The sequence below is a fragment of the Brienomyrus brachyistius genome, chromosome 9, assembly GCF_023856365.1.
Source record: "Brienomyrus brachyistius isolate T26 chromosome 9, BBRACH_0.4, whole genome shotgun sequence".
In the NCBI taxonomy this organism is placed as follows: Eukaryota; Metazoa; Chordata; class Actinopteri; order Osteoglossiformes; family Mormyridae; genus Brienomyrus; species Brienomyrus brachyistius.
This window is the reverse complement of record NC_064541.1, coordinates 19,876,070-19,903,362: the sequence shown is the minus strand read 5'-3', so window position 1 is coordinate 19,903,362 and position 27,293 is coordinate 19,876,070. Positions and strand designations below refer to the sequence as shown.

General features: G+C 43.9%; 4 protein-coding genes across 5 annotated transcripts; 2 read left to right on the top strand and 2 right to left on the bottom strand.

The window, feature by feature from the left end:
• The first annotated feature begins 89 nt into the window (after positions 1–89).
• Positions 90–11,302, top strand: colq (collagen-like tail subunit (single strand of homotrimer) of asymmetric acetylcholinesterase). Its single transcript, XM_049025841.1, has 17 exons — positions 90–463; positions 968–1,077; positions 1,568–1,690; positions 2,668–2,712; positions 2,944–2,970; positions 4,047–4,118; positions 4,704–4,766; positions 5,101–5,127; positions 5,298–5,342; positions 5,626–5,661; positions 5,764–5,844; positions 6,567–6,663; positions 7,486–7,625; positions 8,634–8,753; positions 9,103–9,229; positions 9,352–9,454; positions 9,857–11,302. The coding sequence occupies exons 1-17, from the start codon at positions 343–345 to the stop codon at positions 9,924–9,926; spliced, it is 1,407 nt and encodes a 468-aa protein (XP_048881798.1). The 5' UTR covers positions 90–342; the 3' UTR covers positions 9,927–11,302.
• Positions 11,303–13,556: 2,254 nt separating this feature from the next.
• plekha8 (pleckstrin homology domain containing, family A (phosphoinositide binding specific) member 8) lies at positions 13,557–21,099 on the bottom strand. Of its 2 annotated transcripts, none has more exons than XM_049025839.1 (13): positions 20,531–21,098; positions 19,797–19,913; positions 19,552–19,707; positions 19,211–19,341; positions 18,983–19,141; positions 18,527–18,567; positions 18,141–18,259; positions 17,562–17,859; positions 15,945–16,030; positions 15,553–15,611; positions 14,617–14,818; positions 14,453–14,514; positions 13,557–14,343 (listed from the first exon to the last, which is right to left on the bottom strand). In XM_049025839.1, exons 1-13 carry the CDS (start codon positions 20,568–20,570, stop codon positions 14,146–14,148), a joined length of 1,668 nt encoding a protein of 555 aa, XP_048881796.1. In that variant the 5' UTR covers positions 20,571–21,098; the 3' UTR covers positions 13,557–14,145. The 2 variants fall into 2 exon arrangements, with proteins under 2 accessions (XP_048881796.1, XP_048881797.1); XM_049025840.1 differs by having other exon boundaries at positions 14,205–14,343; positions 14,729–14,818; positions 20,531–21,099.
• A 112-nt stretch (positions 21,100–21,211) lies between these two features.
• On the top strand, positions 21,212–23,307 carry fkbp14 (FKBP prolyl isomerase 14). Its single transcript, XM_049025844.1, has 4 exons — positions 21,212–21,570; positions 22,011–22,162; positions 22,580–22,707; positions 22,841–23,307. The coding sequence occupies exons 1-4, from the start codon at positions 21,374–21,376 to the stop codon at positions 22,997–22,999; spliced, it is 636 nt and encodes a 211-aa protein (XP_048881801.1). The 5' UTR covers positions 21,212–21,373; the 3' UTR covers positions 23,000–23,307.
• Positions 23,308–26,340: 3,033 nt separating this feature from the next.
• Positions 26,341–26,700, bottom strand: LOC125748872 (proline-rich protein 15-like). The gene has a single exon (XM_049025532.1). It carries the CDS (start codon positions 26,698–26,700, stop codon positions 26,341–26,343), a length of 360 nt encoding a protein of 119 aa, XP_048881489.1.
• Positions 26,701–27,293: the final 593 nt, after the last annotated feature.

Here is a 27,293-nt window from a genome sequence, read left to right as displayed (position 1 = left end):
TCGGGGGGGGGGGACAAAGCACACTTACAGTAGTAGTATAAGCATCTAACATTGGCACGGGGGGCAGCTGACAGGCTTACCCCATAATTATAGCCCTGTCTCGTTTTCATGGGCACCGTCTGACATTCCTCCTGTTTATGGGCTTGCAGGGGGAGAGGATCCAGCGGCAGAGAGGGGAGAGAGAGAACGCGAGGAAGTCTCCCTCAGTCATCAAGCCGGAGTGAGAGAGAGGGAGGGGGGAGAGAGAGAGAGAGAGAGAGAGAGAGAGAGAGAGAGAGAGACATACAGCCACGAACGATGAGACCTAGAAAACCTGAAGCCAACCCAAGGCTCTCAAGCTAAATGAGAACAGAGATCCTGCCCAGCATTTTTTCAGTCATGCTTGGACTTAGAATTCAGCTCCTGCTCTGCTGCATGCTGTCCCAATTCTGGGCCATGGACAGCTTCCTCTCCACTCCGGCAGGTAGGTTTGCTTATGGGGGGGGGGGGGGGGGGGGTACCTGCATGGCAGACGTGTGCATGTCACAAGCGGAAGGATTCAGGGCTGGAGCATCAGCGGTCCAGCGGTTCTGGAAGCCCCCGTTGGCCTGTTCGTCCCATAGTGAGAAGCACAACAGCTGCTGTGTACGTACATGTTAGACGTGGACAAACGGTCATGCAGTGAAAGCGGTGATTTTCGCTGCATCTTACATGGGGCGGCATACTGCACGTGTAGCGTCATTTAGAGCAGATGGAGGACAGCCAGTCAGGACTGACCCCGTCACAGAGGCTGCCAAACTTTCTTCAAGTGGCGTGAGATTCTCTACGCTTTCATTACGCACAGTGCCTCTTTTCCAGTGATGAGTCTGTCGCCATTTGATTGAGAGGATCTCAGGGTTGCTGCTTGGTTGTCACCCAACCGACTGTGAGAGTCGTTTGTGAGCTTTTAAAGGAAGTCACTAACTCTGTATGGCTGCAATCTGTTTAGTTTACAGAACTCCGGAGCACAAGACAAAATTCAACCTTTGCTGTCTGCTGACTCCGCCCCCTCCCCCAATGTTCCCACCTCCGTCTGCGCTATGGGAACAGTACAGTCCTGTGAGTTTGTTACCTTGACTCGTCATGTGACGCCTGTGAGTCTTCCCTCTTAAGAGTAGCATGGTCACGTGACTTGGAGAGGTTCCAAATCGCCCTCCCTGCAGCGATGCTGAGGCTGGGGGGTGCAGGATCGGTCACCCACCGGACGCTGACCAGGGAAGAGCATAGTTTCAACAAAAGTCAGGCAAAAATAACCATTTGGGAACCACGTTCCATCTATGTAATCACAAGTGTTTTTGAAGATATCTCAAAAGCGCAATGTGCTGTAAATGCTTGAATTCACCCTATAATGACCTACAATGTATCAAAATTAGATATGCCTTCTAGGAGGGAATTATACGATCCCTTAAAATGATCAACAGTCGTTGTTCTTTCTATCAGTAATTTTGGTTTTATAAGCAAGAACTTATATCAACCTGTACAGTGCAGATTTTGTACCCCGACATTTGTGTTTTCCTGTAAACTCACGCATTTCGGCTCTGTGCTTTAGATTAAGCCCTCTCAGACAGAGGAAGGAAGCCAAGCTGAATCAGAGTCTGAGAAGCACAAGCCTGATGTCTGCGTCCTCGGCCCCCCTGGCCCTCCTGGCCCCTCAGGACCAGCAGGTCCTCAGGTAGGAAACTCAATTTTGCCCCAAGCCATCTCGAAGTCGGTGAGCATCAAGCCAGCCGGAAAGCTTCAGCAGGTCCTTCAGAATAATTAGATCCAGAGGGATATTTGTGCACAGGGACATATGATGCAGCTCTGTACTCACTGAGGTGTGCATGAAACCCGTTATGCGGTGGTGTGACTCAAACACGGGCAGGAGATTTAGCGTCAGTTTGAGGCATGATTGTGCAGAATGGCGACAGTTACGCTTTACCAGAGTAAAGAAGGTGAACGGGCAAAAAGCAGTTTATGTGAGTAAGCGTAAATTTAAAATGCGGTACGGCGGTGATGTAATCTCTGGATTGCTCTGCCAGTAGTGGGGTAAGGAGGCGATGACGAGGAAGTGTGTGACCGTGTGACTCGCAGCTGCTGTTTTCTGCTCGGACCTCCAGCAGCCACCCATTAACAATTCGCTTTTAGCCGAGACGGAAATGGAGACTTTCCACTGGCAGTCCGCACTGCAGGAACTGCTCGCCTTGACTTTTTAGGTTCTACTGCCAAACGCCCAGGAACAAAAAAGCTATTAGCTGATTAACAGTAAATCCCTCTGTGCAGTTAAGCTCAATTGTGGTACAAATACTGCGTGTAAGAATTAAGCGTACATTTAAATAGCATTCTCGAATTAACATTCTGAGTTATAATTGGATTTTGAGTTCTGATATAGACTCGTCACGTAACATGAACTGGATAAACAGTTGGACAATGAATGGATGGATGGATGTTGTTTGCTGAGCTGGGATTAGAAGCGACCAAAACTAACTGACGCGAGCGAGAATAACTTTTAATCAGCTTGAATCACACTTGGTGGGTTACATAATGGGGAAAAAAATACCAAGAACTTATATGAAATACAAATAAAAATCACTTTAAAATCTATCACATCAAGCAATAATGTGGAACAGCAAATATATGGATCTCTAAAGTAGGTGACTTGGTTTCCAGGGTCCAAGCGGAATTCCCGGAGTGAAAGGACCAAAGGGGGAGAAAGTAAGACCGTTTTCCTGGAATCACAGGGCATCGTGCCATATGCTGTCACTTCTTGTTTGTCTAGCTCAGTGTTTCCCATCCTGGACTCAGGACCCCCCTCCAGACAGGTCACATTTTTGGATTGTCTGGGGGTTCCCAAGGACCGGGTTAGGAAACACTGGTCGAGCTTATTGTCCAGTTAAACTTAACTGCATTAATTGTACTCTCTTACCACCCCCCCCCCATTCTAAGGGCGAAATTGGAAGACCAGGAAAGAAGGTGAGTGCATCTATTAAGTCTTAATTTCGTTATAAACTAACTTCAGGGTCACTAAATGGCCACTTCGACATGGATGTCATCTATTTCGTTTGAATACCAGTTGCAGAGAATGAGATTCTAGAGGAGCCTCATCCTGGCAGAACCTACATGTCAGCCTTTTCGGAGGACAGAGTGGACAAATTGATCTTTCCATGTCAGGATAATTCAGTGACACCCGCTGTGTCCCAAAGTGAATCATCCTACCAGAAAGGCCTGCACAGCGGTGGGCTGCATCTCCTGTGGTCTAGGGGGTGGTACCATGGCAGTGGGAACGGGGGAAAGGGGCTGATGGAGATGCTACCAAAACACTAGGCAGGCCTGGAAATACTGTTACCTAATTTAGCTTAGTGTAGGTGCAATCCCATAAGTCATTTGTCTTTCATAAGCAGAGACCGCTGCTCGGCATACAGTCTGTCATTTAATTAAGGAAGGCGTGTTTAATGTCAGTTTCCGCCTCCGTAGATGGAAATAAAGCAAGAAATCTCTTCTCTTGCTTGCCCTGGGATTAAACCTTTCTGGAAAATGAAGGCAATGGGCACACATATACATAAACAAATAAAGCATTTGTTTGTTAGGTTAGCGAATGTGTTGGCATCACCCATCCTGCTAACTTGGGAAGAATTTTTTTTTTTTGCATTTACATTTATTTATATATAAATAAGGCAAAGAGCACAGTGCAAACATACATGCTGTCAAGGATTGAATTCGGCATCAGTACAGCTGAGCTTCCAAAGAAGACCCAGGTACAGGTGTAAGCAGTAATGGAGCAAGAGCTACACAACATCTCCAGACCAGAAGTGCAACATAAGAACATTCAGGGAATCTAAAGAGGCATCAGGCTAGTAGAGGAATTCATGGAACAGATGGGTCTTGAGGCGTTTATAAAAGGTGGAGAGGGAGTCTGATGACCGGACGTGATTCTGAAGCTCATTCTACTATCAGGGAACCAAATCCGACACTTCTCACACGGTGGAGGGAGCTACAAGTTAGCAACGGTTTGTTAACCTACTTTTTTTGGACTTATTGCCCTTTTTCAGGGTCACACTGGGCCACCCGGTCTGCCGGGGCTACAGGGACCACCAGGTTGGCCAGGACCATATGGGCCCAAAGTGAGTAAGTCAGATTTTTAGTACAGATAACCCTAATTTAACTTAAAATCCTTTACCTTGCGTTATCTTATATTGTACTATACTAATCAGTGTATGGAACTGTCCACACTGATTGTGGTCCGGGTTGTGGGGGCTCGGACGCCCACCGCAGGCAATAACGGCATGAAGCTGGGGTGGGATGCCAGTCCTTCTCAGGGCACAGCAACACCCATGCTGTGAAACACTGCCGGTAGTTTAGAGACACCAGTCGCCAATCGTTTTGGCCACATGCTTTTGGACTGTTAAAGGAAACCGAAGGTCCCTGTATGACGTGATGAGAACATGCAAACTCCATGCACACACACAGAAAGTAGGATTCGAACCTTCTATCCTGAAGCTGTCAGCCCACAGTGTTAATCCAGATGAGCACTTCACTGCTTCACTAATCGGAATATATCAGCATCAGTTAGTAAATTCAATACTGATAAAAAACTTCATGCAGCTTGTTTCTTTTTGCCACCATAAATCTCTATTTTAAGTGCAATATGATTAGCCTGAGTCCTTGCCGTGCTTAAGGCTGCCATCACTGCACTGGTCCCATTGCAGGGGGAGAAGGGAGATCCTGGGCTGATGGGAATGCCTGGTGCAAGAGGACCAGTGGGACAGAAGGTAGGCAGTCCTCGGGGGGCTACTCCCCATCGACGCGAGAGCGTTGGCATCACACAGACGCTGGTGCTTCGCCGTGTTGCACTATTCTACCCTAAAGTGACTCGCAACGGCACCGATTCCACACCCAGATATATAAATAGGTAAAATTGTAAATCACTCTGGATAGAAGTGTCTGTTAAGGAGTAAATTAATAATGGTGTGCGAGTGCTGCTGGAAATGCTATATTAATGTCAGACTGTTATTTTAGAAGTAAATGTTTAAACAAAAGGCAGGGAGAGTCTTTTTTGGCTTCACCCATTCGGGTCACTGAGACTGAGCACCGTCTCACCTACAGGGGTTGCCTGGATACAAAGGGGAGAAGGTGAGTTCACAGTCATCTCTGTTGTGATGTGTCATTCCTAGTGGTCCTAGTGGTGGTGCTTGTTGCTTTTGGATGCTACACACAACTACTCACTGTCTCGTTTTTATAAGTTAGATTCATTTCAGGTCCTGTATTTATCGGTTTTGTTTTTTTAATGAATGTCCCCTCAGGGTTCTCGAGGCGAACGGGGGGAACCTGGCCCGAAGGGTTTTAAGGTTGGTTCCTAAGGTCCAGGGTTTAATCTGATACACATTCTATGACTATCAGCTTTCAGTATTAAGATTCGGTTCCCCATTGTATGTGCACATGTTCTTTATCCGCCATCAATCTGTAACTTACTCAATTGCTAACAGCAACTCAGTATTACCTTCTGAAACCAAAGGTGCAATAAGGGCAGCATCTTGCATCAAATCGTTCTTCCCATGGGCAGATAACATGGTTGTGTTCAGCGCTTAACTCTTAACTTAACTTATGTTCTTGTGTTTTTTTGCGATCTAGGGTGCGATGGGTTTCCCAGGGATGCTGGGGCAGAAGGTGAGCAGACATAGTCATCATTATTTCAGCAAGTGGTTAATTACTGTTGCTTTTATGTGTCCGGTAATTTACTGACAATAAGCCTTAACCTCCCAATCTTAGGGTGAAATGGGTCCAAAGGGAGAGTCTGGAGAGACGGGAAACAGAGGACCGACCGGTCGACCAGGCAAGAGAGGCAAACAGGTATGATGGAGAGTCCTCATCTGGACACAGGTGTCCTCTGGAACATTCATGCCCCGCGAAGTTTGCTAGAGTATTGTTATGGGATTGTTTTTGCATGGGGATAGCAAGCAGATGAACATGATGTAGTTAAGGAAATGGTTCATTTATCAGGGAAAAGTTTTTATTTTCAGGGTTAGGGATGGGACAAGAATATAAGGGACAAGAGGCACGATGAAAATGCTTTTTTTTTTTTGCATGAGTAACTAAATAAAATTCCAGTTTAGGTTTGGATGTTTGAAAGCTGAGGCATGGAGAAAAGGACAAGCATTGAGTCTGGCTACACTTACTGAAGTGACTTATTAGGGACGTTTGAACGTTTGGTTCAGCCCATATGACAGAACCGTAAAAGTACAAACCACGACCCGGTAGGTGGAACTGCTGTTGTTTTGCTGACTGTTTTGAGACTTGCTAGAATTATCCAAGCCTTGGGGTTACGCAGAAGCCCCCTCCTCCAGGTCCGTTTAAAGAATGGGTTTGACCGTTCGGCTTTAGCCTGCTCTCTGACCTTAAATGATATTGTTGATCACTTGTTTGCGATTTGAGATTTGCATGTCAGACGTGTATCACAAAGCAACGTGCTGCCGTAAGCAGAGGAGCACAGACAGCTCTGACTGGCCAAGGGAAAGTTGTCGAGTCAGTGGTGCGACGGATCATATAAACAAACGACTGTGCTTTCCATTCAGGGGACGAAGGGAGACCCTGGAGTAGCTGGCCCCATGGGTCCCATCGGCCACCCTGGCCCCTCCGGACCCCCCGGCCCCCCAGGCCTGCCAGCCTCGGGTGAGAATACCTGTATCATGTCAACTAGAGCAGCTCACATGAGGGAGCTAAAAGTGTCATGTGGGAGTCACCATAACTAGAGCGTTAGGACTTGAATGGTAGAGCTAGAGTGTCAATTGAGAATCTGATACCAGCTCAAGTGGAAGGCTTATGCCAAAGGATCCTCAAGATGTGACATCATAGTTTTTTAAGGGGCAGGGCTCAAGCTTCTCACTGCTGAAGCGTGTAAATTCCCAGGACATTTGAGTAGGTTCTTGTTTTGTGTTTCTTGGCCTGGCAAACTACTTCACATTAGTACTGTATAGAGAAACTTGTAATGTTTTGTTAGAAGTTATTTTGATGCCTTTGCTTTTCTACATGCTCAGTGAGTAAATCGTGTAAGATGGGGGGGACAGTTACTATGATTCCAAGAGCCCTGTAGAAAAAAACTGGAACATAGTTTTATTGGTCTGGGTTGGGGGGCCCTTATGATCTGCTTTCATGGGGCCTACAACTTCTAACAGTGCCCCTGTATTCAAGCAAATGATTAATCATCTTCAGTTTACTTTCTTAAGTCTTAAGAAATTTACAAATGAGAGGCCATTCGGGCCATCAGGCTCGTTTGGGGAGAACTTAACTAATAGGTCAAAAGAGTCAGAGAAACACTAATGGGATTTTTTCATAAAGGATTACAGAATTCTGCCTCTATCTCTGCATGACCACTGCTGCTGTAACCTCTACGTCTTTGGGTTTGACTGTAACCTCTACGTCTTTGGGTTTGACTGTAACCTCTACGTCTTTGGGTTTGACTGTAACCTCTACGTCTTTGCTTTGCTCTCAAAGGAGTTTTTGTGGTTGGACAGAAGGGAGAGAAGGGATTTCCTGGCTCTCCTGGTCGATGCAACTGCAACACCCCCATGAGCGTAAACAGTCCCCCCCATGACGAACACTCCCATATGGGTAATTATGACAAAGTACCCATGGTAAGCATCTCAACTTCTGACAGTTTTTGTCATTTGCTTGTAATTGGTTAATTGAACCTTACATCACTTTAGATGGATAAAGAAGAAATAAGCACATCCTCACCAGGTCTGGACTGGTATAATTTGTACATTAAGGCCGCCTAGTGACTAGTCTGTTGACTAAACCCCTATATTTGAAATAAAAAGCTTCTATTTTTCCTCTAAAATCTGTGAGGACTCACCAGGTGATATAGAGTTAAATGATACATGGGCACTCGGTGCAGGGAGGAAGAAGCAATCGGGACGAGGTTTAGGGTTAGGGTTAGGGTTAGGGTTAGGTTTAGGTTTAGGGTTAGGTTTAGGGTTAGGGTTAGGGTTAGGGTTAGGGTTAGGTTTAGGGTTAGGTTTAGGTTTAGGGTTAGGTTTAGGGTTAGGGTTAGGGTTAGGGTTAGGGTTAGGTTTAGGGTCACGGTCACTCAAACTCTTTGTTATTTAAGAACCCAACCAAAGAAGAGCCAGGAGACTGAAAACGCAAGGAGTGCCGAACTACCACTTGAGCTAAACAATTTACTCTTGGCTGAGACTCGGCAACTGGGGGAATGGAGACACAGCAATTAAACAACCCACCCCCAGCTGGCAATACTCATTATTTTATTATGCCAATCTCGCTGTTCTAGACTAGGCATCATTACAGGTGACACAGGAATTCTGAAAATGCACAAGGCCACATGAGCAACAGCCAAGACCCTGGGAGAGACCAAGTGTTAGGGGACAAAACACTCATCTTCGATCCTGATGACAAAGGACTTCTGAGCTTATGACATATGGGACTTCAACTTGATACTACACAGTTAGCCGTGGCAAGCAGAAGGCCGCTGAAAATCCAGATCCAATGGACAGTAGTTAGAATATATCTGGTAGCCTAATATTTGTAGTAGTGGACACCATGTGGGATTACCTAAAAAGAAATAACTTCAAGCAAACCGAAACTACTTTAAAAGGTAACCAATTTCCCCTCTTTTCTCCTAGATATTTGTGGTCAATAATGAAGAAGAGCTGTACCACCTAGACACGAAAAATGCAATTGCATTTCGAAAAGATCAGAGATCTCTTTATTTTAAAGATGTTGGAGGATGGAAACCAATTCAGGTATTTCACACATCGTCGCCATATATGTGGTACTGATAACCACTGGGGTGGCATGTGGATCACTAGTTTCAATCCTGTGCCCAGCAGAGTGATCATATCTCTAAGGCCACTGACAGACGGCCTTAAATCTGAAAATGCTCCAGCAATGGATAAACCAGTACTCTGACCCCAAGCAGAGTAGAGTAAGATGGGATATGCGAAAGCCGAATTCCTGTGTACTTGCACAAATGGCAAGATAAAGTATTATCATTTTGACAGAAAATTCGAAGAATTATTGTTATGAAAATCCCAATAAACCCAAAAGACCATCATAGGTTTTAAATTCTACAAAGACACTTTTATTTTTCAGCTCAGCCCATTCCAATCCATGGACCACACCCCAGATGTGGAGGGGGTCTGCGGTGACAGACTAGTACAGACCCACAACGGAGAGGAATGCGACGACGGCAACAAGGTGGTCACTGACGGCTGCGTCAGTAAGTGGCACTAACGGTCGCATCGCCACTCCCCATTTGGGTCTGGTCATGTTTCACCAAGCAGACAGACCACCCAGGCATCAAGAACAGCTAAAACCATCCAGCACCTGTTTCCTATGCAGGGTGCAAATTAGCATACTGTGGAGATGGATATCGCCATGAAGGAGTCGAAGAGTGTGATGGGAAGGACTTCGGCTATCAAACGTGCAAAGTATATCTTCCTGGGTGCGTCCTTGTTTATCTCTCATTGAGTTTTCTGCTTGATTTCCCATAGTGTCATACCCAACTGTACATACTGTATGTACAAACGTACAATTTTCTAAACTGTTCTGGCTTATATGTTTACACAGACTTAAAGTTCCTTAATGCTCTCCCCGTTACAGCAAAATGGGGCCGACATTAAGCTTAACATCAATCATAGTGATGTTTGAAAACAGAAATAATGTTGGCTATTAACCCTTCAAGGGACCGTTCACCAGTCTCACAAAACAGTTTGCAATACTTTGTCCTAAATCATGCATTTTATATGAAAACAAATATGGCAAGTGTATGGCTGAAATAATATTCTCTTTTATACTCGCAAAGATTGTTTCAGTATGTTGTGATGGTGCCTCTTTTGCTTTGAAGGTCATATGGACAGCTCAGGTGCACTGAGAAGTGCTTCATCGACTCTACAAACTGCAAGTATTTCACATGAGAGAGAGACCAGGGACGTTGCAGGACCCACCCTGCTGTCCCAGGATGGAAAGGTGACTTAGGTGAAAAGACCAAGCTGCTAGGAATAAGACAACATGATCATCTAAGACAAACCACAAGCATGACTCGTCTACTACACTGTTTCTATAAAGGCACATAGTTGGCGGAGAAGCTCTTCAACGCAGGAAACGTATCATCAGAAAGGATACAGGACCACTGCATTCTGTCTTAATGGCTGAGCCAGCAGTGCCCTGTGGAGCTGAGCTGTAGACCTACGATTAGGCTCCTCCCCAGGGGACGAAGCCCCTTTTGGCTACAGGAGATTTATATTACCAAATTACCGCTTTTTCAGGTTTCGTGGGAGTGATTCTTCCAACTGGTCTTGACCAAGGTGCTGTGCATATTTTCAGTAATAAAACGCTGTACTATTTGCATGAGGATCATAAGGCAGAAGTTAATGCCAGGTAGACAGACTACTTATCAGAATAAGCTATGTAAATCAAGCTATTTATGTTTGTTCCTGTAATATTATGTTATATGACCCAATGGGCATTCAGTCCGGGGTTTTTTCCCTGCCTTGTAGCCTTTGGTCCCTGGGATGAGATCCAGACTCACCACTGACTGTATACTGGATGAGTGATTATGGAAAACTGATGGATGGATGACCCAGTAATTACAGAAAAGAAAAAAAAAATGTACTGCTAGTTTGTAGCACAGACGGACATGAAAGATGCAGGTTGCATAGTACCCTGACCTCTCAGGAAATGATTTTCACTTGTTTCCTGGCTACTGAGAAGGACAGGCGGACTGCCTGATGTTACCGTGAAATAGTGATTCCATCCCCAGGTGAGCATCAGCAGCGTCTATTGTCTTAAAGCTCCAGCGCTGTTTTTGCTAGCAGGATTTTTAGCACAGCTGTGGCTGTCATGCTAGGGTAGTAGGAGTAAATAGTCGTGCGTGAGCAAATCATATTGGTTTGCCTTGTATAGCACCGAAGACTAAGCTGCCTTAGTTCTCAGTTATCTTAGCTAATGTCCAGGTAAGTGTTGAATTATCATCAGCAACTGTGCATCATTTTTATAACTGGGGTCGTGGTTGAACTGCACGTTCATATATACAGTTTACATGTCAAAGTGCATTTGATACGTTAGCATGTGCCAATACATTAAGGACTGCACTGTAATATGCTATGAGTGACTCACGAGGCCACATTTATGAGTACTGTGGTCTGTACAAAGTGCTACATTCTCTGCCACGCGAGTGGACGAGCAAAAGCCTTTTGTGAACCTTTAATTTATTCCAAAAATGTCTGATTTACGCCTGCGATGTGGTTGAATAAACAAGCGAAATCAAGCCATGAGAATTTATACCATCTTACTAATGTACCCTTCATTACTCTAATTGCAATCTTTCTCCCCAACGACCTGAACTACCTCCCAGATCTTTTAAATATGTCGCCCGAATCGACGGGTTGCCGTCATGGATCTTTACAAAGTACGCTCTCACTGTATTGGTGAGCCAGCCAGTGAGGAGCGGGAGGGGCTGGGCCGCTCCACTCAGTGAATTGCTCTATTTGGCAGTGACACTGATGGACTGGGTACTGGAGATTTTGCAGCAGGACGACTTTGCTGTGATTGGGCAGGATGACTGTGCTAAGCCTCCCCCTCAATGCTGAGCCAGCTCCTGTGGCCAATGGGTCGAGCTGACACAGCACATGGGCGGGGCATGGCACACCTCCATGGGAACAGAAGGAGACGGGTTCGAAGCCGAGGTCTGCCGCTAACCGCATTAGCTGGCCGCGCTTCTCACCCGAATTACATTAAGAAAATTTACTCACAGACACGCCCGTCGAGAAGACTTGCCTAAGCTATTTTTTTCCTTCTAGCACTAATTACCTCGCCTGAGATAAATCAGAGACTTATGCCTTTCGCCATGGCCATACTTTCTCATATATGACATTAAAATTTCCATTAGCAGGTCTACTGTCACTTAGGAATTGGATGCTTATCCTAAAAGAATTCCATTCTGTTGGGTCCATAAAGGGTCTGGAATATTCTAGAGGCTTTCTGAACTTGGCCTTGGGTCTAAGCAGTTAATTTGCCTCAAAAAGGTGGTGTCTTACCAACATCAGCTAAGAGAGCGTTAGTAGCAGAACCCGGGGGCCAGACCAGGACGTGCTCGCAATTCACTGCCATAACCGGAAACTCGGCAGAGTGTTGTGAAATAAAAACCAGCCCGCAACTTTTCCAGTCAAACCAGTGATTATTTTGGGGCTGACTGAAAAGTGTCACATTACTGTTGACGTGGGGCAGAAGTGACCCCGGCAGGAAACAGGCAGGGGACCAGCTGTCGGACTAGGCCCAGTGAAAAAACCCTGGCCTATAAGGAGGAATCTCTGGTATGCTAGGTACTCAGGAAATTACTGAATACATCTCTGGATGTAAGGAGAGGTGTCCTGTAATGTTAGGAGAGCAAAATCTGTAAAATAGGTCATCTGTGTTAGGGGCTAGTGTAAGATACAGGTACACATGGATTTTCTCATGTGAATTTGTCTGCAGTAGTGTCTGGACCTAGAGTTCTGTTCTAGGGTTTAATCTTGAGCCATTGGCAGACTGGGCCTGGATTTCAGAATCTCTGACTTCATGACCTCAAACCATGAGTCTCAAGCAAGTATCTCCATCAGGAACAGAGCATGGCAGGAGAAGAAGAATCATCCAGAGAGTGGTCGATCTACCCATCAACCCTTCTTTATCCCACATGGCCTTTAGAGTTGCTGGTAAATAATATTTCCACAAAAGCAGCTAAGTAAATTTGGTTTAATAAATCTGGAAAAAACAGCAATTAAAAGAGCATTCTTCCATTAAAATTGTTATTCTGTCTTGGACATTCTTTGATAAGGAAAGGTCATGTGCTAGCAAGAGTTCATATCTACATTCCAGGCTCAAGCGAGCCCCCCCCCCCCCCCACACTCAGATGAAGAATTCATTGGTGTATACATATTTATCTTGTCCGCTATTGGTCGAAGCCCACTAACACCAAAGCATCTGTGGATCGAGATGCTTTCCTACAGCAAAGGTAGGTTTCTCTGCATGGAATATAAGAATAAGAAAGCAACTCCCCCCCCCCTCTGTTTCACATACAGTTGGCAAATAAAGCAGGTGGCAACTTCGATTTGTTCACGCAATAAAATAAAATATATTAAATATCCCACAAGATACACTGGTTAACGGAACATGACCGCAGTGGCCTAACATAAAACAAAAGAAATGCATATATATTTTCCAAGGAAAAATAAATAAAAAGTAGCATAAGTGTTATATTCATGCCCAATGTGTATCGCTTCCATGTAGCCACCCAGCACAGGTCTCCTGACTGCCGCTAGTGTTGACGATGGCGTGGGATTGTGCCGGAAGGGACAACGTGTCTCCTTTTGGTCCACAACATCCCACAACCTACCACGAGTCCCACTACAAAAATGCATGCTATTAATATAACATCAGATACAGAATACTGCCGTGTTACTGGGTCATGCAAGGCACACGCTTTGCACGACCATCATACATTCTGCAGAAGAAGGGCACACATCCAGTTGCGCAGCTGCCGACACAGGCAGTGAGCCCTCCCACCCCCCACCCCCCCCCAACAACGCCACCTCGATTACACTTGGTATTTCCTCCCCGAAATGATCACGATAAAAAGTATCAGTATACAGAAATGTTCTCTGGCTGAACTTCCAACTGAACCCGAAGTTCACACCATCTCGTATTGGCCTGTAAATCCTCACAGCTGAAGATGATTTAAAGGGGGAGATTCCAGCTCTAACATGTCGGCGTCCTTCAGCTACAGAGCGAGACTCGGGAGGAGAAACATCCCATAAAATAAAGCTGCTATTACGAGAATCTCCACGTCTTCGGCAGAAGACCTTTCCCCATCATTTACACCATCTTCACAAGTGGTGAGGGTGAAAGCATCTAGACCGAGGGGAGGGCGCAGTTATTACAGGTAGAGTCTGAAATGTAAACTTAATGAGCTCCCAGAACTCGGATCGGCGAATGCAATCACAGCGGAAGGAGCCGGAATGACTGCTTGCAGGCTCTATGTGCTTGTTTCCAACCCAGATCTCGCCACATATCACTTGGACCAGGTGCTCTGGAAACAAGCTCTGCTCTGAGCCCACTCCTCCTGCCAGGGCAGGCGAGCCACTGGTCAAGTCCACATGGTCACACCACCTCGTCCGACTCCAGGCCATATTCATCATACAGGGAGTCCAGGACACCCAGCTGCTGATCCATGGCTGGCAGGTACATCCCCAGGTCCCGGTGCATGCCGCTAACGAAGCCCTCCTTCAGCTCATCCCCTTCCCTGGACACCAGTGCCCCCGTGAAGGTCCTATACGATGGGGCAGCCCTTAAGGCAAGCTGGAGAGAAACATGAGTCAGACAGGACACTCACGCAGCAAAAGTAAGAAAAACGACAAACAATACAATTTCAGGAAAGCAGAGAGATGTCTTTATAGCAAGAACTCACAGCAAAGACCCCTCGTACGACCCATCCATGGTACTGCCGCAACGTCTTCCCGTAGGCGTTGTCTATGAGGAGAAAGATATGGAGTGAACACTACGGTCCTCCATGATCTGTGGAGCATGCCCAGTGTGACCGTCAGCTTCAGTCACCGCTGCCCTGTGACTCACTGAGCGCTCCAGGGATGTCCCGCTCGCCCCGCTTGACTTCCGACAGGAATTCCTGGAGGAACTTGAGACCCCGTTTGAGCCAGAGCAGCGCTTCCGTGGCCGAGTTCCGCACCTGTGCTACCTCCGTCTCCAGCTCATGCATCACTATCGCCTGCAAGGTGGGGAATCTCTCCGGATCAGACAAGAACTTCTGATGGACTTTCTGTAGGAAGCCAGAACAGATCGATTTTAGTTATCACACTGTTACAGACATCAAAGTTGATTGATTTGTTTACAGTTCAGCACATTATACTTGCGCACTTATGCATTCGTTACCTGACACTACAGATATATTTTACTTAAAAAGATCTAGTACCTTAACCAACAACAGCAGAGCATCCCCTGGGACTTGAATCAGAAACTCTAAGAAGCCAATATTCTCACGATCCAAGCTGTCTGCCACCCATCCTGCTTAAACGCCATTCACACTTTGTAAGACCACCTGAGGACCATAGCAGCTATGATCGCTAATACAATAAACCCCAAAACAGCCCGAGCCAATCAAATAAAGCCAGGTAAAAGGAGAGCACATATTTGAAATTAGTTGTCAGTGCAAAACTTCTGCATGTTTTTAAATTAAATGTTGCAATTAGGAGACCGGAATGCCTCTCTGTGGTCAAGTTAGGAACTGCAACTTTATCCTTTTCCATGTAGATGAGCCATCTCCATACTACATTCCCTCCTGCCTGTATCTAAAAATCATAGCACATGTATTGCCAGGTGTAATGTTAATAGATGGTGCTTATTACAGGGTCAATTCAACCCTGAGGGCTGGCCTTCACCCCCAGAAGCACAGCGATGCAGCCACCCACCCACCATGCTGCTTGTTATGTGAATGTTTTATCTTGCCCAGCTGAAAGCATCCGAAAAAAAGAACATCGTACTTCGTGAACCTACCTTGATATTTCCCACAAAGTCCATTTTAACTGGTGCGAATACTGTGGGGCCCAACTTATCTGAAGGAGAAAATTAACACAAGTCAGCTGCATAAGTTGCCCTCATATCAGTTAATTAAAAACAACAGTTAGACTTATCAAAAGTCAAAATTTCACCAGCAGGTTCTTTGAATCTGTAATATTTCTGGTAGACAGACCCAAGTCCATAGTTTCATCTCTTTAAATAATTCAGATTTCACAAAGTGAGCTCTTTGTTAGCGACAAAAAGGCTCATTTAGCTACCTAAAGGAAATTGATAGCCCTAGAGAGACCATTACATTTCTAAAGACTGGGAGGATAAATAACAGAGTATTAAACAGGGAATTTGCCAGAGAGAGGGAGGAGTCCGCATACCCAACACTGGGACTATGGCATAACAGGAGTCCAGAAACGGCTGAGTTGGGATTCCACTGTTCTCTTCCAGTTCTATATCACTGAAGCTGTGAATCAAAAAATATCCAAAATGAAGTGGAATTACAGGCCGTTACTGCAAGAAGATACATCTATACCAATACAAGCAAAAGGACTTTGTTTTGTTATTCAACGCAATAGAATACTGTTATTTTATATGGCTCAAAAGTGCTTCATCACAGTGAAATTTAAGCAGGAAAACTGCAAGTGAGAAGAAAGTGCAAATAAGCCGAGAGACGAGACGATAATCATTTGCCTTAGAAGATGTACATTACATTGCAACGATATCAGTCCAATGGAATATGTCCCTTAACGAGAACAGGTAGACAAGACTAAACACCACACAACATTTTACGTTGCCAGAACATTATGGTTTAAACACTGACACTGACCTAAAAAATTATGTGAGCCTCTAAGAGTATTTCATACCTCTTGAAAAGAAGGTAATTAGAGGCAAGATGTGGGTTTAACCTGCCCTGGTTATCTGCTCTTCACAAGAGAATTGTGCAATAAGGTCTGATCAAATGAGATTTCAGAAAAACAGTCAGTCCTGCTACAACACGACCAATGTGTCCCTCCGCGCACCGTAATCCACACACCAGGTTTTCCAGGAACACATTGGTCGTGTTGTAGCAGGACTGACTGCAGCTTAATTTCCATTTTATATAGCTGCGTATCTATCATATTATTCCTGCATTTACTCTATGTTAATGTTATTTTAGGTTGTATCTGTTATTTGGTACAATGTAGTAGGTAATGGAAAGCTCAAAAACTCCCCCAAATAATTTAAAGGTAATTGCTTCTTTGCTTTACACCATTTTAGCTTACAGAAGATTTCAAAGGAATCCTCTACTTTTGGATAATGAGGGGAAACCTATATAACGGTGAGGAGCTCTTTTGTTGCCCTATGACCCACATGATTCGCCTTCAGTGAGGGACCAATATATTCTAGGATGTTCCAAGATATTCTACAGCAGAAGGTGTTTGTCTGTAATCTCAAAGTTAAAAAAGTTGGGTCATGCAACCGGACAACGATCCAAAACACAAAATAACAACAGAGCAGTTCAAACAGAAGACATTCTGTACTGTGGAATGGTTAAGTAAAAGGCCTGATCTCAATACTACTACTATATGCTGTGGCCTGATCTGAAGCAAGCTGTCCAAAAACGTACATGAACTGAAATCTTTGTAGAGGAATTCCCCAAATTACCATCCTACTACTGTGCAGACCCAATCAGCAGGTACAGACAGCATTTGGTTGAACTAACACCAGTCATTAAATATGATTCACCTTTTTCCATCTATGATTTTGATCGTTTAAACAGTTTAAACCATTTTTTCAGTCTAGATATGGCAATGTAAAATGTTTATGTAGGCTTTGTTCAACAAGACTTCAATGGATATTATTTCAGGGTTAGCTTGTGTAAAGAAAACAGACAGTTTCAAAGAGTGATGTATGTAATTCCACAATCTTGACTTTCAGGCATCATGTATTAAAGGCACAGCAAGCTCTGATTACTTCTGTCTTCACGACACGTCAATAGAAAGGGGTCATCATACCGGTGACTCATAGTACTGAAGAATGTTTCCACCTGCTCTGGATCTTCACGGGGGGTCTGCGTTTTAGCGGGGTCAACCACTTCTCCCACGCCTTGATCAGAAGAAATCACTTCTTGGTCCCGAGGCTGTACGGCTCTTACTTCTTGCCGATCTTGGAGGCGATCAATGTCCTGGTCAGGCAAAGGTGCCTCCCCCTGCTTCATCGCTTCCATCTGCCCCCCATCAGGCTGTTCAGGAACCTGATGCCGGCCATCCACGTCCTCGGCGTGCCGAAATGGTCCGTTATCTGCATTGATACCTAGACCAAAGTCACACACCCAGCACAGGCAAGCAATTGAGATTTCAAAGACCAATGAAAAAAGCTGGAAATCATCTGGCCTCAAATTTAATAGGATTGTGGAAAAACTAGGAAAAACTAAAAGGTTTTAAATAGACGTATACAGGACTGTGCCTGAAAACAGGTTCACGTTGCTTAGATCCATTAGTCACCAACCTGGGCTTAACTGAATTCCTTTTCACCCTCACCTGTAGGACAAAGGTTAGCAGTAGCGGTGCAGCTGGCATGGTGAGGTGACCTACCCTCTGGTTGGGTTTTTGTGTTTTCAGGAGATGAGCTTAGACTCGTCAGCCCCGCCATTGCAGACTCCAGTAGCTCACTCCCCGAGACACTTCCAGAACTGCTCTTTCGTTCCTTTTTCCTGAACATAACAGATAATCAAAATTTAAAACAAATCTCTGGAACGTGCCCTGATCTTTACATATCACTGTTATTTTGAACATGGACTGCAACGAACACCAACGCGGAAAAACAGTAGAAGTTACTAGCTAAAGCAACCTTCAGAAGCTGCACTTTTACCCATTTGACTTTGTACAAACTAAAATTAATTCCACAGCTGCGTAGAGAGCACCCAAAGGAACTCAGTGTCATGAAGACACGTACATGGCATTCAGACTGAATAACCTACTTTTCAATGGAGTTCTGGCTTGACTGGCTCGCAAACTTGACCTATGAGAGAGGGAGCAGTTGATTATTAGATCAATCATGTGACAAGTATTACTTAACGAACAATAGATACAAACAACAGGGCTTTCAAGACATTGGGAGGCCTTCCTAAGCTACAATACTTAAATGACTAACGCAAATACTATTTATACTACTTTCCTCAGTGACGTAGTACATTCTAATAATGTGAATTAAAATATTCCATTATTTAGGCAACTGTTATTTGGGAATAGACCTCTGTGAAAAGCACGTTGTCTGCACAGTGTCGTACTAGTGCGCTTCCGGTTTTTACAAGAAATTTAAAAAGTGCAAAATAAGTTTAAAATTAAAGCACCATTCAAAGATATTAAGCAGACAATTTAATGTAAAAAAAGATGGCATTTTCCTTTGCTGCGTGGTCCCTGAGTTGTGGTCTCACCTTGTGGGGTTTGATGGTCAGAACTGGAGGAGACGCCGGTGGGGTCAAAAGATCAGAACTGAAGGTACGGCTGGCGATCAGCATGCACTCCTCAAGTGTCTTCAGGAAGGTGGTGCAGGTGGTTCTTACCAGGGTCCCCACCGCTTCACCCTCCTCCGCCTCCAGGGAAAGAGCCGTGAAAACCCAGAATGAACGGCGTACACCATAACTCCAGTGGCCCTACCTCACCTCTGCCGCAGGGGCTGATAGCTCAGCCTGAGAGCCATCCTTGATCTTGGTGACTTGCTGAAGGAGAAGGTCGCAGTATATCCGCAGCTCAGACATCTTGATTTTCAAGGCTTCTGCATTCTCCTGAAGCTCTAAAGAGAGAAAAAATCAGAGAAGCTGGGTGAGCTTCGAAGGTCGTAAATAGCTATAAACAGAACAGTAGCTGGTTTGAAAGAATGTGATTAGAAATAATCAGAGAACCACTGAGTGGGGAAACAGTACTGAGCTTTGGCTGTAGAGGGACTGAAGGGTAGGCAGGGGACACAGCAGTGACCGGGGACAGTTAGCACACAGGAGCTCACCTTTCTCTCTCTTGGTCCGGTTGTCTGTAAGACAAGCCTTTGCAGTTCCCAAGGCAACCAACCACTTCTGCCGTTGTGCAGCATTGATGGCTCTGAGATAAAAATATTGTTCCCCTGGGATGGTTAGGTCCACCCTGGTAGAGTCTGAGGAGTGAACTGGAATAAAGCACCAGAAAGTGTAGTCACTCGAGTGGAAAAATACACCCAACTTAATGAAACGTGATACATTGCCGAGATGCTCGTACCTTGTATTTCACACACAGAGATTTTGATACTGCCCTTGCAGCCTTTCCAAACATCCTCTTGAGAGTCATAATAAGACAGTGTGTCTCCTTCAAGCACAAACCAACGGGGCTGCCAACCTAAACAAGACATTTTTCACATCAGTAAACCAGGAGCTATTGGTCACATGCTGCATATCTATGCGGTTAGCTGTCCCCATGACCTTTAGAGACACTCGACGCGGGTCTTATCTTGCTTAAGGCAATGTTGTCAGTCGTTTATCCTGTCAAACCAGTACTAGGTGCCCTGCCTCCCCTAATCATTCAGTCATCAACACAGACGACCAAAGTTGTATTTTATGAATGCAAACATGTCCGACTTTAGCCGCATAAAGACATCTCCTTGGCAATAGATTTTCTATACTTGGATTAGATGCTACACAAGAGAGCTGTCTAAATGAGAAAACAAGGCAATGTTTTGGGTCAACTAAAAAAATAAACTTACAGAACAAATTTGGAAAATTCGCGAAGAAATTGGATACGAAATGAAGGTTTCCTAATTTAGCTCGTTTAAACTTAAATCCAATGTCTATTATTTTCCTGTCTTGAGCATCACGATTCGGACGAAATAAAAAGTAGAGCTAAGTAACAAGGTATCTCAGTATTTACAGTATTTAGCTAGCTGGTTAGCTACAAACATCAAACGTTTTTCACGTTCACGACACTTACGTTTAGTTAGCAAGCGTCACCATACTTACCACTTATATAATTAGTCCACTTATAAAGCATTCCTTCCATGATTTATGTTGTTTATCTGTCGCAGGTCATTGTTGAAACGTGAGGAAAGCTTCACTCATCCTCCGGTCTTCATTTAATTCGGCAGCACAAATTCCGTAACTTTCTGAGTGAGCGGCTCTCCTCTTACAACCGCTACGCTGCTTGTGGGCGTAAAGTCTTCGTGAATGCTACGTACATGCGAAGTCCCGCCCTATTTTCGTACTTCACACAAATTTAACGTATAAAAATGACAGAACTAAAGATGGTGGATTTCCTACACTGAGCGTCGGGCAAAGCAAAACCAGGCTTCACAGCAAACCGACAAGTATTTAATTTTTAAGACTGTTTTGAAAAACTTTACTCTCACGACCGTCTGCGTTCCCCATTGCCCCCACCCGGGGTTTTAAGTCTGTCAAGCTGCGATTAAGAAATTAAAAAGTATTCACCATATAAAACAAAGCATAAACGCATCTCACGTCTTTACCTATATGTAATACGTTAAACTCAGCTCAATTTACTATAATATAGGGATCATTTGGGGCTCTTGCTGAGAGAATGGGCGTGGTCAATAAAATTAGCAGGAGTTATATCCAATTAAAAAGCTAATCTTTATTTTAAGGCGTTGCCTTCCTTACATTTCAGCCAATGGGGTGCAATGTGGGTCTTTCTCGCAAACTGAAGGACTGTGTCTGAAACAAAAATATCCCGTCCTGAAAAATGCTAGGGCTGCCACGTATTCGGGTAGCGGTTATAGGAGTAGCGGCCGGGGGACCTTCATACTTGAAATACAGACAAACTATCAACAGACGTTTTCTTAACGTAAAATGTTACTTGCATGTATCAGTTGGCTTTGCACATCATTCTTCTTATATGTCACTGGAGCAAAACTTCCAGAGCCGGAGGTGAAAATCGAGGTTTTACACAAACCTTTCCTCTGCCACCGCAAGTCCAAGTACGGGGATATGCTGCTGGTGCACTACGAGGGATTTTTGGAGAGCAATGGCACCATGTTCCATTCCAGGTGAAATATCGACTTGGTTCGGCAATAATTGGCAACTTGTTTATCCAAAGAAGACGATGCTGCTGACACCAGTTAGTCAGTCAACCAAATTGTATGCTATCCAGTTCTGGGTCCTGCCGAACCTGGAGATATGTGGTCTTAGATCGTGTAATAAGCATTGGTAAAGTTAACTGATTACTAGTTTTATCATTTTACATTTAGTTTTATAATTGCTGCATTTACTTCTCCATTCGCCACTTGCTTATCGTAGTAAAATACTCTTCAGAAGATATGTTTGACAATTTAGTATTTAAATCATTGCTAAATCGCGTACAACCACGTGCAGGGGGTGATCATATAGACCTGAAATAAGGCCTTGATGCTCCTAACAGTTAGGCAGAGAACGTTTAACACTGGTGTTCACCTAAAATGCTTTGCTGAATCTGTGTGCCCCTTGGCAGCCGCACCTATGGCGATAAGCACCCGATATGGTTCACCTTGGGTATCCGAGAAGCGATTAAAGGCTGGGACAAGGGTTTGCAGGACATGTGCACAGGGGAGAGGAGAAAACTGACTGTCCCCCCCTCCCTTGCATATGGGAAAGAAGGGAAAGGTAAAGTATCTTATCAGAAATTCATTAACACATGAGTAGTATTATGTACATTTAGTGGGCGGGGGTTGTGTGTACCTGAGTGGGTTAAGTTTCTGTATCTGTGATCAGAAGGTTACTGATTCAAGCCTTGGCAAAATACTCACATCTCCACGGGGTTCTCCAGCAAGTCCTCTAACTCTCCCCCCCCAAGAAAATAAATGTTCTGGATGGGCTAAATAAATGGCCTGTCCATGTACTCAGGGTCCTTCGAAGGCACGCAGGATGGGATATGCAGTAATATTCATTCCACGTGCCTGTACTTGTGCAAATGGCGAATAAAGGGTCATTTCGTTTCAAATAATAACTGGAGACGGTTGCTTGTTACATTTACAGCCAAATATAAAGTATTTTCATTCAGGTGAAACCTTGTCTACTTAGGAAAAATCCCTCCGGAAAGTACACTGATCTTTGACATAGAGATCATGGAAATCCGAAATGGGCCGAGGTCTCACGAGTCGTTCCAGGAGATGGATCTTAATGACGACTGGAAGCTGTCCAAAGCAGAGGTGAGCCTCTGCGATGCTGCCTTGTGAGAAGGGGGGGGGGGGGGGGTGTCCCGTGTGTTTATGCTTTACCATCAGGTTTCTAGGTCTCTTTGCATTTTTGTCTTTGATGCCAAGTTGAAAATGCTTCTGACAGGTGAAGGAGTACCTGAGGAAAGAGTTCGAGAAGCACGGCTACCCCTCCAACGACACCCACCATGAGGTTATGGTTGAAGATATATTCAACAAGGAAGATGAGGACAAAGATGGGTACATATCAGCTAGAGAATTTACCTACAAACACGATGAACTCTAGACAATAATGGAGTTCTTACATCTCAGAGGATCATTTTGGTAGTTTTGACTGTAAACCTGGGTGTTGTTACAAACACGGGTGTGACATTCGATATGTACTTGGGTTTGATGAATTCCTGTCGAAGTGTCTTTGGATGTGACGGACGAAACCATTTCAAGCTTCCAGACATTTCTTTTTGACAGTTTTTCCTTTCCGTTTGACTGAGGATGTTGATCTTTGTGTCTTAACATATTTTTTTTAATAGGCACCCTGCTTTTATACTACATTTTTAAGCTTTTTACTAGAATAAATTATCCGCGTGAGAATAATTTGGCTCTGCATTTGTGTCTTGAAGCCACAAGGTGGCACTGCTCCTCTGATGTGGGAAGACCGCTGAGCAGTGACGTCAGATTTGGATTTCCCCGTATGTCTGTTGATGTTTTTTTTTTCTTTATCTGTCATTGAAGGTAGTGTCGTGGAAAGGCTATCCCAGGAAGTACAGGGAACACTTAGTGCAATGGGATCCCTTACACGCACACACACACACGCAGGTTCATAATTATATCTTTGTGGGGACTCTTAACCCCTACCCAGCCCCTTATCCTAACCCTAAGTAACCAAGTAAAAATACAAGACTTTTGGCATTTTTAGTTTTTTGATTGCATTCTCAGATCAGCCTGAAAAACAGTCCACACAATGTAAAAAAATCAGGTTTTTATTACATTGTGAGGGACATTTTGGTCCCCACAATGTAATATAAACATAATTCATACACACGCACACAAACAAACTGCACACTGACAGAACTGAGTTAGTGTGCAAGGCTATAGACTTATCCACACGAATCCTCCAAATATGGAACAAATAATATGATAGAATTAAAATGTTGTTAAATGGATATTGTGTATAAGGTTTATGCATCATGCATTTAACTGAGCACTCTCACCCCCTGCTTTCTTTGGGCTGTTCACAAAGCCTTTTGTGAAATGTTCTATATACAAAAACTGGCACTTATTCTTTGAACCGCCCATCCACCTTTTAATTGCCTATCTTGGTCGGGGTCACCTGGAGTCTGTTCCAGACAGGCAGGGGGACACCTGGAATGGGATACCTGTGGAAACGATTGCAGGCAGTCGACATGATCCCAGTCTGTCTTTCAATCAAATTTGGTAAGTCGCAAGAATAATAATACAGGACATCCCAATAGTAATAAATATACAGTAATAATAAAAGTAACTACAGATAGTACTATACTGAACAAAGTAATTACAGGCAATACTGTACTGAATAAAGTAACTACAGACAGTACTGTACTGAATAAAGTAACTACAGGCAATACTGTACTGTACCTCGAGCCGATGAACCGCTGAAGCTGCACGATGTGTTCATTAGCATCACAAAATAGTGCGTGAACTTATGAACCATTGAATTTAACCAGAATTTTTTATTTAATAGGCTTTGTGGCCATTTGTTCTTAAGTATGAGTTGCCTGTCAGTCATAGGAACTGCTTGTAATTCATTTAGCCAACCGTGTTCTGTCTCGCCCAACTGACACCTTCTTTGGTTTGAACGTGGTCCGTTAGCACGTTATACTCATTCACTGAGAGATACTGACATGGTGGTTTAGACTTACTAGTTTAAAGCTTGATGGGCAGGCATGGAGACAGACGGCGTTGGATAGAAACATCTCGCTTCTCACACGTGAGCTAATGGACACTGTGAGAAATGGCAGAATGATGTTGTGGTCAACAAAATGAGGAGAGGTATTTGTGTTAAGCTGGATATAAATAGCTCCATCAGCTTAATACATTGGGGATTTCAAGTCCTAAGACTGACTTAATTGGTTCCAGGTTCATGTATTTTCTTGTTCTTGGCTATTTTGTTTAAACTCCTCAGAACTTCCTGCATGGGAATTCATAACTGAATTCATAACCCATTGCTCATAAGCAGTCATTCATTTAGTTTGATTAAAAGAAAAAAAAATGTCAAAAAAGAAAAACTGAAATGACCTCTCTAGTGCCCTAGGGGGCAGTACCGGACTTTGACCTTGGCCCAAACCAGTCGGCATGACCAGAACATTTAATGGTTTGCTTACAGTAACCCTAACAATATGTTACCACGCCAGCAACTTCCATAACCCTTCACTTTTGGCAGTGCTCAGAAAGAACAGAAAATGAAAACAGATAAGATTTATCCTTTCAGTTTGAAGGTGGCACACACTTTCCAAGTTAAATTGTGTATCAGTACAACTTCTGATTTATTTTTTATGAACTGGGAATGACAGCTTCAGTTGTGCTTGTTCTCACTGAAGTAAATTTATTCGGTCATTTGAGTAATATTTACATCAGATTCAGCTCTTAGTTACTATGTTCCAGAAGGACATTCAGTACAAGTTTGTTCAGCAGAAGATGTAAGCCTCTTCTTTCACTCAAATATTACCACGAAAGAACATATTGAAGCAAGAATGTGAGTAAAGCAGGGGATGAAAGGGGTTCACATTTAAAAGAACACATATTTACACACACAAAGGCCAGGGAATGTATCAGCGCTGTCTAGTCATTGATTTTCAGAATACCATTCACATCTAGCTGCACTTTCAGAGGAGATTAAAAGAGAGAATGGGTTGGGCATAAGCTTTTCTGTTCAATACAGAATTACACAGTTCATTGACATGCATACAGGAAAAAAACCATTAAAATACATCAGAGATTTAAATCACAGATGAATCACGAAAGGAAGGTTAAAATTTTGTTCAACAAATGTGTTTAAGTCATGGAAATTTAAATATAAACTAACGTAAAGCTCTCTTCATTTTATTAACACAAGTAAAAAGTACAATCGTTGTAATTAAAACTGCATGGCGACAAAGTTAAAAGAAAAGGTTGCACATTTAGTTTAGTGTGCATTTCTAAGGTTTGAACTGACTCTGCTGTGAATTGTGTAATATATTGTGTAAAGAAGAAAATTGACAGAATAAATATTCACCCTTCATTTACACTCTTGCCCATAGCAATTCTTCATAGTATGTCCTTCATATAATTACTGAAATGACATCTCACCACCAATATATCTACTCTATAATAAATAACAGCCTATTAACATACAAAAAGTAATGTAATATACTAAAACAGAAACAGGCCTATATTTGGGTTATTTTAGTGTACGTTGTGTCCCTTGGTCTTCTTTAGAGGAGCCACAAATTGTTCAGTAAACTAAATAATGTGCGTTTAATTAAAGGCATTAGGCTACTCCTCGGGGAATTCCTATGTCATTTTTGTTCGGAAGTATGTATATGGGCCTATATAATGCACATCTATGCATCTCAGTTTTCATTACACACAGAAAGCAGCCGGGGTTCCCCGTCAGCGGAAGGTCTCTTTGCCAGACGCGCTGTTTCCTTCGTAGAAGTTGTTATTTTCGGGTAGCGTGGCTCTTATTCTCCGTTTCTCTTTAAAACGTCCGGAACGGGAAACTTTCCAGGTGCGCCGACACGTTTTCTCATTAAACACGGGCTCAAACTGCGAATCGTCATAGGTCTCGTTGCTTATTAAGCTGGAGTCCTTGTTCTCCTTAGATTCCGTGGACGGTTTGCCACCGCCGGCCGGGATCTTCTCCGGACCAGGTTGGCTCTCCGGGCCGCTCTCCTTATGGGTTACTTCGGAGTCCCTGGAAGAGACTTTCTTCCTAACCAAAGATTTCCACCAGGGGCTTCTCTCTGCCATCTCCTTCAGCGGTCGTAGGAATATCTACGATAACAATAATAATAATTAATAATAATAGGCTATACATGATAAGATATTCATATTCATGTCATAGAAATCACGATGGTTCGCTGGTTTCAAAGTCTCATAAAGAGAATTTTTAATAGTTTAGTTTTTTATAATTATTCTACTAATCTGTCATTCTTTTATTATCAGTAGGCCTATGTTAATATGAAAAATGACCCGGCGAAACATGCGTACAATGTGACAAACGAAACCACAAACCGTACGCGATCGACAGTCACGCACCTGCTTGCAGTCGGCTGCACTAGTCACGCCTGCCTCCGAAACTTAGTACGGAGAAAATATCTTCCCTTTAACAATGTATTAGGTTATATGTAATCCATGTTAGGGGCTGCGATGGTAATCCGTTTACGACGGAGTGAGACGAGATTGACGCGATCTGCAGTGATAAAGCATATTCCCAGGTGATATTAGATCCTCCTTGGCTGGACAGGTAATTCTTCCAGAGAAATGTGTGAACGCCAGCCTGCGAGTTAGTTATATCCTGTGGACGCGCAACATTCCTTTCGCACCGATTGGCTCATTCTCAC

Coding starts and splice junctions, on each gene's coding strand:
- colq (XM_049025841.1), top strand. CDS start 343: ATGAGAACAGAGATCCTGCCCAGCATTTTTTCAGTCATGCTTGGACTT. Junction 4,767..5,100: donor GAGGACCAGTGGGACAGAAG/GTAGGCAGTCCT, acceptor TCTCACCTACAG/GGGTTGCCTGGATACAAAGG. Junction 7,626..8,633: donor ATTATGACAAAGTACCCATG/GTAAGCATCTCA, acceptor CTTTTCTCCTAG/ATATTTGTGGTCAATAATGA.
- plekha8 (XM_049025839.1), bottom strand. CDS start 20,570: ATGGAAGGAATGCTTTATAAGTGGACTAATTATATAAGTG. Junction 19,914..20,530: donor GTGGACTAATTATATAAGTG/GTAAGTATGGTG, acceptor TGTCTTGTTTAG/GTTGGCAGCCCCGTTGGTTT. Junction 19,142..19,210: donor TATCAGCCCCTGCGGCAGAG/GTGAGGTAGGGC, acceptor CTTTCCCTGGAG/GCGGAGGAGGGTGAAGCGGT.
- fkbp14 (XM_049025844.1), top strand. CDS start 21,374: ATGTTACTTGCATGTATCAGTTGGCTTTGCACATCATTCTTCTTATAT. Junction 21,571..22,010: donor GGCACCATGTTCCATTCCAG/GTGAAATATCGA, acceptor GCCCCTTGGCAG/CCGCACCTATGGCGATAAGC. Junction 22,163..22,579: donor ATATGGGAAAGAAGGGAAAG/GTAAAGTATCTT, acceptor TTGTCTACTTAG/GAAAAATCCCTCCGGAAAGT.
- LOC125748872 (XM_049025532.1), bottom strand. CDS start 26,700: ATGGCAGAGAGAAGCCCCTGGTGGAAATCTTTGGTTAGGAAGAAAGTC.